Source organism: Pempheris klunzingeri, chromosome 5 (assembly GCF_042242105.1).
Source record: "Pempheris klunzingeri isolate RE-2024b chromosome 5, fPemKlu1.hap1, whole genome shotgun sequence".
Lineage (NCBI taxonomy): Eukaryota > Metazoa > Chordata > Actinopteri > Acropomatiformes > Pempheridae > Pempheris > Pempheris klunzingeri.
Genome location: NC_092016.1, coordinates 18,346,408 through 18,359,461, shown reverse-complemented (window position 1 = coordinate 18,359,461; position 13,054 = coordinate 18,346,408). Strand labels below are relative to the sequence as shown.

Here is a 13,054-nt window from a genome sequence, read left to right as displayed (position 1 = left end):
TCACGCATGTACTTCTCATTGTAAGAAGTTTGCTGCTCCCTACGTCTCAAACCTCTTTCATTGTGAAGGTCGGTTAGGGCTTTCTGCAGACGCTGGTGCAGAGGTGGATTCCTCCCCCAGTAGTATGGAGATGACTGGCCACCATGGTGGTTCTGAGATAACTGGCCACCCTGGTGGTTCTGAGATGACTGGCCACCCTGGTGGTTTTGAAATGACTGGCCACCCTGGTGGTTTTGAGATGACTGGCCACCCTGGTGGTTTTGAGATGACTGGCCACCCTTGTGGCTTTGAGGTGGCTGGCCACCCTGGTGGTTTTGAGATGACTGGCCACCTTGGTGGTTTTGAGATGACCGGGAATCCCAGTAGTATTGAGATGACTGGCCACCATGGTGGTTCTGAGATGACTGGCCACCCTGGTGGTTCTGAGATGACTGGCCACCCTGGTGGTTTTGAGATGACTGGCCACCCTGGTGGTTTTGAGATGACTGGCCACCCTGGTGGTTTTGAGATGACTGGCCACCCTTGTGGCTTTGAGGTGGCTGGCCACCCTGGTGGTTTTGAGGTGGCTGGCCACCCTGGTGGTTTTGAGATGACTGGCCACCTTGGTGGTTTTGAGATGACCGGGAATCCCAGTAGTATTGAGATGACTGGCCACCCCGGTGGTTTCGAGATGACTGGGAATCCCAGTAGTACTGAGATGACTGGCCACCCCGGTGGTTTTGAGGTCGGCCGCCACCCTGGTGGTTTTGAGGTGGCTGGCCATCCCCGTTGATTTGAGGTTGCTGGCCATCCCTGTTGTTTTGAGGTGGATGCTCCCTCTGGGTGTTTTCATGAGGCTCTCTTGCATCCATCGGAGCAGGAGAGACCTCATTGGACTCCCAATCCATATTTTCGACAGCGCTGCTGCCATCAACAGGTAGTGTAGCTAGTAACTCCTGTTTTTCGTCCTCCAACTCCATGATCTCTCCCCAGGTGAGACCCGCAGGCAGCATTGCCTCGACTGGACTGCTGTTGGCTTTCATTGATCTTCTTAATGGAACCGATCGCAGTTGTAACGGGTTTTCAGTGGTTGTTGAAGTGTTCTTCGAACGATGGTGTGTCTCGGATGTGTGGTGAACGTGTATCTCTCTCTGTCTATCTCTCTCTGTCTATCTCCCTCGGCTCAGTTTGGGTTCCGTCTCTATTTATATCAATTCAACATTCTGGAAGCCTCTGAGGTCATCAGTGACACCCTCAGCCAACATTCTGGTTACTTACAAACTTGTTTTTGTTTGAAAAATAGTTTTTCCAGTATTGTTCATCACATAGACATATCTCAAGACAAGATATCTCAAGATATCTTGTGTATATGTCAATGGTTGCAGGAGTCCTTTAGGAGTTTCTGAGAGCTCTGGAAGTGGCTCTGCTATGACTTTTCATATCCGAAACTTTAAAAATGTCCGATTTATTTATTTCCTCATAGAAATGAATGTGAAAAATTTTCAACATTCCCATTTCTTCACCCGACTTCTAGCCCTCACAGCTCCTTCATGCTTTCAGCTAGAAACTCCATTGAAGCTTTAAAACGTTCATCATCTCTCCCTCTTTCAGCACACCTCTACCTCTACCTCCTTTGTGCCATTCACCACTTCATCACAGTCGTCTTTTAAAACATTTTTAAACTTTTTCTCATTTTACATGAGTGTGTATGTGGCCGTGCTAGAGTGGGTGACGTCATTGCTAGAGTGTGGAGGAGCGGAAAAATCACATGAAACTTTTGTCTTTAACTCGCTGGTTTGGCCGAACCGTTTCACCCACAGTCACAGTTTATCACTCAAAATGTAGCTTAAGTCTTTGGACACGCAGTCATGTGACTCACAACACACAGAAACGCACGCAGCACGTCCCACGAGCCTCGGAGCGACGGGAGCACCGACCAAACGCCTCATTGACTGCCATGTTAAAATAACAGAGGAGGGAGAGAGAAACACTACTCTTGCGCTCATTTCACCAGATAGACCTTAGATTACATCTACGTGTTCAGGAGACTCTCTTATGTCCACCGGTCTGCACTTTATGGCTGTGACATGGACCGTTTTCAGTAAAACCTGCATTTTCAGGGCAATGCAATAAAAAGAAAATCAGGGCATTACAGAATTTTTCACCACGACTGAATTTTCTGCAAACTTTCATGAGTTTTCGTGCATGTTTAGGCCCCCAAAATGCAATTCATTGGGGAAAAGGAGGAGGAGGAGAAGAAGAAGAATAATAAGAAGAAAAATTCCTTGCATTTCAACTATGTTTTTGGCCCCCTGGTTGCTTGCATTTCATATGTTTTTTCAGCCCCTTCGTGCTCAGGGCCTATGGGGTCCGTACACCTCTTGGTTCTTGGGTACTGGCACGTTTCCTCCCTTGCACGTTTTTCCTACTCGCATTTCTATAGGGTCCTCGCACCGCTTGGTGCTTGGGCCCTAATTAAATCTGCAAGCAGCGTTGGAGGGCCCTCGCACCTCCGTGCACGTCGGGGCGTGCGGCGGCTCCGTCCTGTGCCGGACTCCGACCCTTCCACGTGGCTCAAAATGTTCATGTATGTCGGACAGTGCGTGAAGGAGTTACACGTCACTTCCTGTTCCCATGTGGCGCTAGAGAACAGCTACTAATCACGTCCTATATTCCAGTGTATGAAGTGTTGACTACACTGTGAAAATGTTGTGCAAATCAAATGATCGTTGCCATAGATGTGTTACTTCCTGTTGCCACCAGGTGACACAATGACTGTGGTCACTAATTGGCATCTAGATGTCTTCAGGTTGGGACTCTTATTAAGCATGACAAGTTTGAAAGAGATTGGATAATGTACGCTGAAGTTATAGCAGAGCCGGACAGTCATCAAATGGTATAAATTTGGTGAAGATAGGACCTTGTACAGTGGAGTTACAGCACTTTTAATGCTCATGGCGAAGGAAAATGTATTATCGAAATCGCCTGGTCGTCACGGCAACAGCTTTTGACGGAGACTCACGGTGTTCACTCCAGACCAGACCATCTTGAGGCTTCCCTGACCAAATTTGAAGTGGATCTGATCAACTGGCTGGTCTTGAGCCATCATAATGTAAAACATAGCATTTCCTGTCACCACCAGGTGGCGCTGTGACTGTGAATGAATATTGACATGTAGACGTCTTCAGGGCGGGACTCTCATCAGACATGTCAAGTTTGGTGCTGATTGGATCATGTACAGTCAAGTTATTAACAACTTCCTGTTTCATGGCGAGTCATGGTGAGACACTGAACTCTGACAGCTCGCCACGCCCAAACCGTTCCAAATCTGTAGAGACCATTAATAACTTTTCGTTGTTGATGCCTTCTCTACCAGCTGACCAAGTTTGAAGTCGATTGCTGGAACCCCCTCGGACTAGTTCGTTCATTTACGTCCCCTGTAAATCGCCAAAAATGCGTGAAAAATCCAATATGGCCGACTTCCTGTTGGGTTTAGATCATTGCTCCAAGACTTTTTTGTTCGTCTTGAAGAGATACACGAACCCTCAGAATTTCATACATGTACATAAAACGCAGTTCCGGGGCTGAGTTTAGGTGGCGCTACAGAGCCATTTTGTCACACCCATTTGCGAAACCTATGAAATACGTCATTTTTCACCACGACTGAATTTTCTGCAAACTTTCATGACTTTTCGTGCATGTTCAGGCCCCCAAAAATGCAATTCATTTGCCTAAAAAAGAAGAAGAAGAAGAATTCCTTGCATTTCAACTATGTTTTTGGCCCCCTGGTCTCCTGGTTTTTTTCATTTCACGTATGTTTTCGAGGCCTACCTGCTCGGGGCCTATGAGGTCCTTACACCTCTTGGTTCTTGGGTACTGGCCCGTTTCCTCCCTTGCACATTTTTCCCCCACGCAGTTTCAATAGGGTCCTCGCACCGCTTGGTGCTCGGGCCCTAATTAAGGCTTGCAGTATCTGGGGAAACCACAACGTCATCTTCTTTATGCGGCCCATACACCACCCAATCATTCACTTTTTACAGTGTTGCATTTCATGTCATTTTTGTGTTATATGACTGCAGAGACTCCAGATTATCAGTATAAAGCTGTAATGGGAGACAGTTCAGGCTGCCACCATTGAACCCTTATGTTGTACTCATTTCAGACCTACATTGAATCTGAGGGCTGTTTTCTGCTCCACACCTGTAGTTTGCTCTGAACACATCTATTTCCATGATTGATATGCTAATCTGCCTGGATTGGCTTCTCAGAGGATTTACAACACAAAACCGACAAGTAGTAAGCTCAAAGCTTGCGTTTCTCACCAACATCTGACTGTTAAAGCTGACTAGAATGTAATGTTATCTTACACTTCTCACATGTTGCTAAAATGGTTACTGGCAAAAGTAAATTGATTAAAATATCATAGATATTAAACTGACCAGACAGCTGTTTTAGCGGTTGTGGATTTGCTTTGACCTTTTTTGTTGTTGCTTCGTCACATACAACATATTGTCCCATACAAGTACCAGATGTAAAAGGCTTTTAGCAAACTTAATAGGAACATTTAAAAAATCACATAACTTCATGTACTTCTGACCAGAATTGATCAAAGAATATCAGATATAAATGGCAGCCTACGCTATATCTGGAACTGGATGGTCTAAAAGCACGAATTTCTGTTCCCATGTAGGCCAAATAATTGTCTCGGAGCGATAAGAGACAAATAAGGGCAAATAAAGAAATGTTGTAACTAATATGTAACTCCTATGTGTTTTGTCCGTTTAATCAGCCAAAGAAAATTCCTCAGATAGGTGGGACAGATGCTTACTGTATTGAGCAATAAGGCTTCTTATGTAGTTACTTAAACCAGACAGGAGGGGGCGCTAAAATGCTGTAGCCCTGCCCGGCTGTCATTAAATACGTGCTCAATGCTGTGTACATCACATCACATGGACCTTACAGCTTAAACACAGTTTTATCTTACCCCTACAGCCGTCTTAATAAACCTCATATTACCGTCCCACTAGGCTCCGACTTAAACTTGATATCAGATACTTAACATTAGTCAATCCACAGTTCAAGTTGAGGCGACATCCTCCTGAGCTTCATGAGTCATGTCGTGTAAGGAAAACCCCGCAACACGTGGATTATTTCGCTACTATATGATATATTATCCATTATCTGCTAATTAAATTATATAAAGTGTTCTTCAGTTCCGTTATTTAAAAGCCGGGCCATTAAAGTTGATAGTAGACGGAAGAGACAAGCCTCTTCTATGTTCTCCACCATCATTGTTAGAGGAAGTAACACACAGACTGCCCGATAAGTTGTAGGCAGTTCATCCCTCGATGCCATTTTTTAATGAAACTGTGAGTTTATGGAGCACAAACTATGAGGTGTTATAAGGAGGTGTCGCACTCAGTTTTTAGAATGTATTCTTTCATCTTTATTTATTTATTTTACAATTACGACACGGTCTCCCTCCTAGAAGAAGAAGAAGAAGAAGTGGCGACACACCGGATACGCAGGGTCTCGCTGCCGCATCCTGTCTCGGACGTGACATGCAGCACGCGGGACGAGCTCGCATCTCATTAGCCGACGCACACGTAACGCGTGCGGAGTGGGGGGGGCCGTCTTTAAATACCGCCACACACCCCCGTCCGCAGCACCACTTCTGCGGGAGAAGCTACGCCGAGGAGGAACACGCACACACACACACACTCCGGCTTACGTGTCCACCTGTCTTACTGAAGCCTCGAGGTAAGACCGACTGACACTTTACCTGTTCACCTGCTGTGCGGGACGTTTTCCCCGCTCGTCCGTTAAAGCGGAAAGCGGAGACTTTACACAACCTGATGCGCGTTTTAGCGGCTGTACGTAAGAGGGGCGTGACGCCGGCCAGTGTCTGTACTGTTAGGTGGTCGTGAATGAGGCCTGCACCAGCTTCAGTTTTTCACAGGTTTCTCTTTACATGCCTTCCTATTGTGCTTTGTGTGTGTGTGTGTGTGTAACAGCAGCAGAAGCAACAGGGTGTCGGCCTGCGAGTTCAGTTTCCTACTTGTTGTAACGCTCCTATCAGTGAAATGAATGGATTTTAAGTAGCGGTGTGATGTTATAAATTCCTGTTAAATTCCATATACCTGGAAGAGGTTGCTTGTATAATGGGGCCCACGCGAATAAAATGTAAAATATGGAGAATATCCCATTATGGTTGGGTTGATTAAAGTACCCTAAATTGCTGCTGGTTCGAGTCTATTTCTATCATTTCATCGTGGCTTGTGTTTATATAATATACGCAGTGTTACACAAGCAGCCCTCTGCTGCCTGTGGCGACCCTCATCCAGACAGCAGCCTTGGCCGTAACTTAACCTGCTACAGGAAATTCACTGCATTCACATGATGGCCCGGGTGGGGGGGGGCAGATCTCAGTGAGAGTGGTGCTGGTGCTGCGGATATGTCATCACTAGTGTTTCATGTCCCCTTCTTCATGATCACTCAAGTGCTCCTTTTACTTAGTGTAGCTTACATTTTCTGAGGCATTAAACTATTGCCATTCTTGGCACAGTGTTGTTGTTGGCAGCAACAGTGGACTGTCTTTACTTCATTCAATGAATGCGCAGTAGAAATAAAAAAATCTAGTTTTGCCTGCTGGTGAAGATCCTTCAGAGTCTGATCACATACACATCTGAAACAAAAATGCAGAAACAAGATGTATTCACTGTTTCCTTGGAAAAGTAGTTGCTCAGTAAAACCCCGCTGACCTGCTGGTGATCAAATGAAGTAAATGTCATACTGTACTGGGAAATATGATGATCCAAGCACGGGCAAAGCAGGTTTAGTCGTCCAGTTGTGTGCAGCAGCTACTTAATTTAAGTCTCAGGAATTCCTATAATCCAGAGCTTGACACAAAACATCCATCTCCCTTTCTCTTTCTAACTATATCGCATTAAGTTCTTTCAGCTAATAATAATCCTCCTTGTAATCCTCATTGAGTCATGCTACAGTAGTAGTTTTGCTGCTTTTGTACAGCATATTTCACCTGTGAAGAAAGGAACCTGGCCACTACTGAACATGCACAGTAATCCATTACTGTAACCTAACAAAAATCCTCTTGTGAAGAGCAAACAAACCTCTGGGTCAGGTCCTGGTATGTCTTAAGCTTTTAGCTCACAGCAGAGTGAGAGATAATTGGATAAAAGGATATTAGGTATGACTGTCCCACTTACAATATCCTACCATTGTGTGCAAACTCACCATGGAGAGGTCTTGAATATCCTCTCATGGAAGGAATTACAGTGTATTAATCCTCCGCTACGTGCTTGTCTCCACATCACAGAGAACCAGCCTAGTCATACAGCTGACGTAAACTCCTGCAAGCACGAGCACTCAGCCATGTCTGTCCAACCAGGAAACATAAATACTAATGAGTGACGTCAGCTGGGGATGGCCTGAGCTGCAAGGAGGCAGGCTGCAGTACTTTCCCAGACGGCAGTTGCCATGGAGACCCAGAGTGGCGCTGTGAAGCAAGAATACACTTTCCATAGACCATTTATGGAAGTACTCATGATGTGGTAGACTCAGAAGTGGAACTTGCGGGTGTTAGAGGTCATGTTTTTAGGGTTATGAAAAGGGCACAGTTTCAGTTCTGTAGATGAGATGAATAGAAAAATCCAAGTTTGACTCAGTCTCAGTCACATACACCCTTTCATGGACCACGTGTTCGCGTTCAGACTGACGCATATATTGTGCAGCCCCACTCTCACCCTCACTCTTTCCACAGATGTCCACCAAGGAGAAGCTGATCGGCCATGTGATGAAGGAGGAGCCTGTTGGCAGCAGGAACAAGGTGACGGTGGTGGGTGTCGGCATGGTGGGCATGGCCTCTGCCATCAGCATACTGCTCAAGGTGAGATGGTGTGAAGTGAAGGAGCTGAGTGAGGTGTGTGTGTGTGTGTGTGTGTATCTTTTTAAAGAGCATTGAAATCGGCAAAGAGAAAGTAGGTGAAAGTAAGTGGCAGCACTAAGTACAAGAAAGAAAAGTGAACTTATGAATGGGTATGTGAGGCTTTAGATAATCCCCCCCCCCCCGACCACTGCAAACTTTTAAAAGACTGGGTTTCCTTTATTCATTCATGTATGTCAAAATTGGAGCACCAAAACTACTACTTCATAAGGGATTAACTATTAAGGATTTGGCAAATAATCTCTTAACTGAGAATCCTCCAAAGGCTGCAGTCAAACAGACCTTTAGTGGTCCGGCTGGTGAAATCAACTTCTATAATGGTTGGTAAGGCGAGGCAAATTTATTTACATAGCAGCATGTAGACACAAGGCAATTCAAAGTGCTTTACAGAGGCTCATAAAACGCAATAAAAAGACACAGAAAATGTCAAAATTGCTTGTACAAGTACATAAATGGTTAAAGCTTAAACATTAAAACCTGCTTCCCAGCGTATTATGTAAGCCTGGGCAGGAAGCATTGCATTTCCCTGTTTATTGTCCCGCTCCATTCACCACAATTTAGCTGGATCTGCACCAGCTGAGGAACAACAGAGGCTAAGGGAGACCAGGTCACAGGTCTAACGACCAGCTCAGTGGCAAAGGCAGAGATGGATAGTGTTGTTTTCCTTTTTATACCCACATTATTTACTAGAAGTAGCACAAAGGTCTGCCACCTTGAGTAAGCCCCTCTGTAGCTTTATCTATGTAAAAGGTCTCCTGTAAAGTGCACTGCATATGGAGTAGTTGAATGACTTATTCTATGTATGTATATAATCAGGACTTGTGTGATGAGCTGGCACTTGTTGATGTGATGGAGGACAAGCTGAAGGGTGAGGCCATGGACCTGCAGCATGGATCCCTCTTTCTCAAGACGCACAAGATTGTGGCCGACAAAGGTGAGAAGGCACAAAAATAACTACAACCTCTGACTCTTGAGGTATTCGCTTTCTTTCTGGCACGTCACTTGACCCTTACTGAAACCGTTATCCTGTGGCTCCATCAGAACATCTCCTCTTTTGTTAATATGTCAGACTACAGTGTGACGGCCAATTCCAAAGTGGTGGTCGTGACCGCCGGCGCCCGCCAGCAGGAGGGCGAGAGCCGCCTTAACCTGGTGCAGCGCAACGTCAACATCTTCAAGTTCATCATCCCAAACATCGTCAAGTACAGCCCCAACTGCATCTTGATGGTGGTCTCTAACCCAGGTTAGACGGACGGGGGGTGTGAATGAGTGGGGGAGGAGGGGAAATGTGAGAAGAGATGGCACGGTGTGGCTTGAAATAGTATAGAGGGGTACTGGAGAAAACGGAGTGATCTATATAATATTAATAACTGTAGCTCAGCACAGATCAAAGGATCTTTTTTTTTTTTTTTTTTTTAAAGAATTGTCCCCTCTCGTCTTGTACCCTTCCAGTCGACATCCTGACCTACGTGGCCTGGAAGCTGAGTGGCTTCCCCCGTCACCGCGTCATTGGCTCTGGCACCAACCTGGACTCTGCCCGTTTCCGCCACCTCATGGGAGAGAAACTCCACCTCCACCCTTCCAGCTGCCACGCCTGGATCATCGGAGAGCACGGAGACTCCAGTGGTATGCAGCTCTGACTAAAAATAAACGATCCACCAGCCCTCCACTGTGCCAGTTTGCTCGTCTGTGGCAAATCTTTTAACATGGCTACACCATTTGCATGTTTTGTGCCTTTGTGCACCGTTTGTATCCAAGACTAACTAAATTATCACAATTGTATATCTGTTTTCTCATAGTGCCCGTGTGGAGCGGTGTGAATGTTGCTGGAGTTTCTCTGCAGGCCCTCAACCCACAGATGGGGGCTGATGGTGACAGTGAGAACTGGAAGGATGTTCACAAGATGGTGGTTGATGGGTGAGCACATTATTTTCCAGCAATCCACCAATGAGCTGAAAGAACTTCCTGGAACTACCCTGCAAGCCTCGTTTTCTCTCCCACACTCATCAATTTAATCTGCAAAGCAAACAGCCACGTGCATACAGGCCATCTGTCCAGCACTGAGGTGGAAGCCATAAATATGATGTTTTATTGAAACAGATCTTTAGGGCTTAGTGGTCTACAGTCACAGTTTCCGATTAACAGAAAAACTAGTACTCCCTGCAGGCACAATTGAATCCAGTGGAGCTGACAAACCCTGGTATGGAATTTGACCAGGACTAAGAGCCAAAAGCCAAGCAGGGGCACAGCTCACCAGAGCCTGACAGCCAGTACAAACACAATAGCCATGCTACTCCCTGTAACATAGTACTGTACAGTAGTCTGCATTAATGAAATACCAGACAATATGAAATCCTAATCAAAGGCAGGGATGACTTCAAATAACTTATCCATGTCACATACCCAGCATTGCTGTATTTTTTACTTGTGCCTTTTGCTGGATTTTGTATTATGAAGCTGTGTCATCCCGTTTGAAAGTTATGTGATGCAACAGTTTGCCCTGTAAACTTTGATACACTGTGGTTTCATTGCCAGCCCAGTCAACCTGACTTATCTTGCACTTGCAGGGTGATGGGGGGGGGGGGGGTCAAACAAGCACAACACAATATTTGATTTATCAAAGATGTTTGCACAGCTTTCAGGAATGAAGTAAAAGATTTCAAAAGGGGGACAAAGACGAGGTGTAAATGTACACACTGGATGTTTCAACAGAGGAGAAAGAACATCAGCAAGGCCTTATTTTAAATGTTTGATATTTTTAAATGTATGAAATGGAAAGACGTCCTTGTCTTGTCACATTTCTCTTCAGAGTTTCTTTGAAGATGTGCTCACAAAACCACACTACGCATATTCAGATTTAGTAACTGATTTGAGTCTGTGCTGTACAGAATGAAACAGCATGAAACCGATTTAGTTTTTTGTCACTCTGGGTACATGCATACATCAAACTCGGCATAGATGTGGCAATTATGAACTCTACTGAAACAAAAAAAAGGGCATTAGACACTGTACAATCAATTTTGCACTTCCCTCATGGTGATAAACGGCTGAATTCTTGACATGAAAACATCTGGAAAGGAGATGGAAGAGGGATATTGGAGGAAAATGACAAAGTGGGAGCAAACGCAGTCCCAAATGCCAAAGCAGACTGACGGCTTGATTCTCTCTCCAGTGCAGTTGACCTGATGTTCTCACTTTTAATTTTTGATCATATTTATGTGTGTGCACTGCAGAGCCTATGAGGTTATTAAGCTGAAGGGCTACACTTCCTGGGCCATCGGTATGTCTGTGGCTGACCTGGTGGAAAGCATCATGAAGAACCTGCACAAAGTGCACCCCGTGTCCACACTGGTCCAGGTGAGGAGATCAGGAGCAAGCCAAACATTCTGCTGTCTGGCAAATCTTGCATGATGAAAATTCATCGTATCCATTGGTTTATACAAACAAACCATACGTTCAGATATTCTGAAATGACCCACTAAAGCTGACCATGCTGTGCTCCCTTGGTAGGGCATGCACGGAGTGAAGGATGAGGTCTTCCTGAGCATCCCTTGCGTCCTGGGCAACAGCGGCCTGACAGATGTGATTCACATGACTCTGAAGCCAGAAGAGGAGAAGCAGGTGGTGAAGAGCGCCGAGACCCTGTGGGGCGTACAGAAGGAGCTCACCCTGTGAAGAGCGTTCCTCTGACTCCTCCAATCCACTCTCAACACTGAGAGGTGGAATTCCTCCTACTGTACCCGTGTGTCCATCACTGCCACAGCCAAATGAAACCCCTGAATATCTTTTAAAAAGGCCAAGTGTTTGTAGCAAAACCAGCAGAAGCTAGGTTTTACTTTCAGATGTTCATACATGGGTGTCATTTTCCTGTGCTGCCTCCCACCCGTCCTCTTCCCTCCATGACTGAATTCTCGGAAACCCAACTCATACCTTTTTTAGCCTTTGAGCTCAGCCTGTGTTTGACAGAGGATGTATCTGTTTGTTGTTCTGTCTACACAAGACAAATAGGGCCTTTGCATATTGAGCATATATACTCCATGTACTGTATGTTACTGTGTACTGTTGCTGCTCCTACTGTACACTCCCTGTTCGTCGTTGGTATTTCGTCTGTGTATTCTGTGATTGTTGTCAGTTGTTTTTTTTTCCACTTGGTAATCTCTGTTTATTTTTTTTTTATTTGGAGTAAAATGGAGACATTCCATTCTCTATGAGGAGGGCTTCCTATCCACTCACAGTTTAAACAACACTGCTGCATATATCACTGGGCCAAAATCCTGTGATACCAAAGTACCTTATCATCGGAGAAAAGCAATGCTACATCTGCTGGTTGGCATTGAAGCCTTTGTAAACACACCTACCTACAAGTGCACTCACAGAAAAGGTTGCAAGAAGTAACAAAGGTTTCATCCAAGAGAATTAAAAGGGTTGCCAACCAGGCGATATGCCATGATTTCACTCTGCAAAGAGATAACAGAGAGCCAATGGGAAAGAGTCAGCTACAGTCTTCTTCTACGGTCAAGTTATGAATCATAACAATCATGATGGGTTTGTATTTATGTTACTCTACCTGACTCTGGGAAAAAAAAGATGTCAAGAGAAAAATGATGGTATTATTTATAACTGTTAATACTGTTAAGATCTATTTATGTATTAATGTTACAATACATGTGGTCTATTTATCACCTGACTCACCAAGGACTGTACCTGCAGTTGGATATCTATTTTTATTTGCTGTAACACCAAATAAATCTGCCAGGATAATGATACAAGTCTGTCCTTTGTGCTTTCCTGTGTTTGTCGTCCAACCTAGCAAAAGGCAGTTTGTATGTGTTTACAGGGCAGCTGACTCAGCTGCTCTTAGTGCACAGCTATGGGTTAACACAAGGCAGGAGATCAAACTGTGGTCACTAGCTTCATATGATTCTGTGGCAAAGTGACAATGTACACCTAAGTAAATACTGCAGTACCTGCTGACAAATATAAATATCTTAAAATGGATAATTATGTGTAAGTGAGATCTAACCACTGGACTCTTGTTGAATACTTTGTGGGCTTTATAATTAATCCAACAGGTGTGTGGCAGAGAAAACACTATTAGATGTTACTTTTCTG

General features: G+C 44.9%; 1 protein-coding gene across 1 annotated transcript; it reads left to right on the top strand.

Moving 5' to 3' along the window:
• The first annotated feature begins 5,632 nt into the window (after positions 1-5,632).
• ldha (lactate dehydrogenase A4) lies at positions 5,633-12,711 on the top strand. Its single transcript, XM_070830084.1, has 8 exons — positions 5,633-5,739; positions 7,760-7,885; positions 8,759-8,876; positions 9,012-9,185; positions 9,395-9,568; positions 9,742-9,859; positions 11,176-11,299; positions 11,453-12,711. The coding sequence occupies exons 2-8, from the start codon at positions 7,760-7,762 to the stop codon at positions 11,615-11,617; spliced, it is 999 nt and encodes a 332-aa protein (XP_070686185.1). The 5' UTR covers positions 5,633-5,739; the 3' UTR covers positions 11,618-12,711.
• The last annotated feature ends 343 nt before the right edge of the window (positions 12,712-13,054 follow it).

Coding starts and splice junctions, on each gene's coding strand:
- ldha (XM_070830084.1), top strand. CDS start 7,760: ATGTCCACCAAGGAGAAGCTGATCGGCCATGTGATGAAGGAGGAGCCT. Junction 7,886..8,758: donor CCATCAGCATACTGCTCAAG/GTGAGATGGTGT, acceptor GTATATAATCAG/GACTTGTGTGATGAGCTGGC. Junction 9,860..11,175: donor CACAAGATGGTGGTTGATGG/GTGAGCACATTA, acceptor TGTGCACTGCAG/AGCCTATGAGGTTATTAAGC.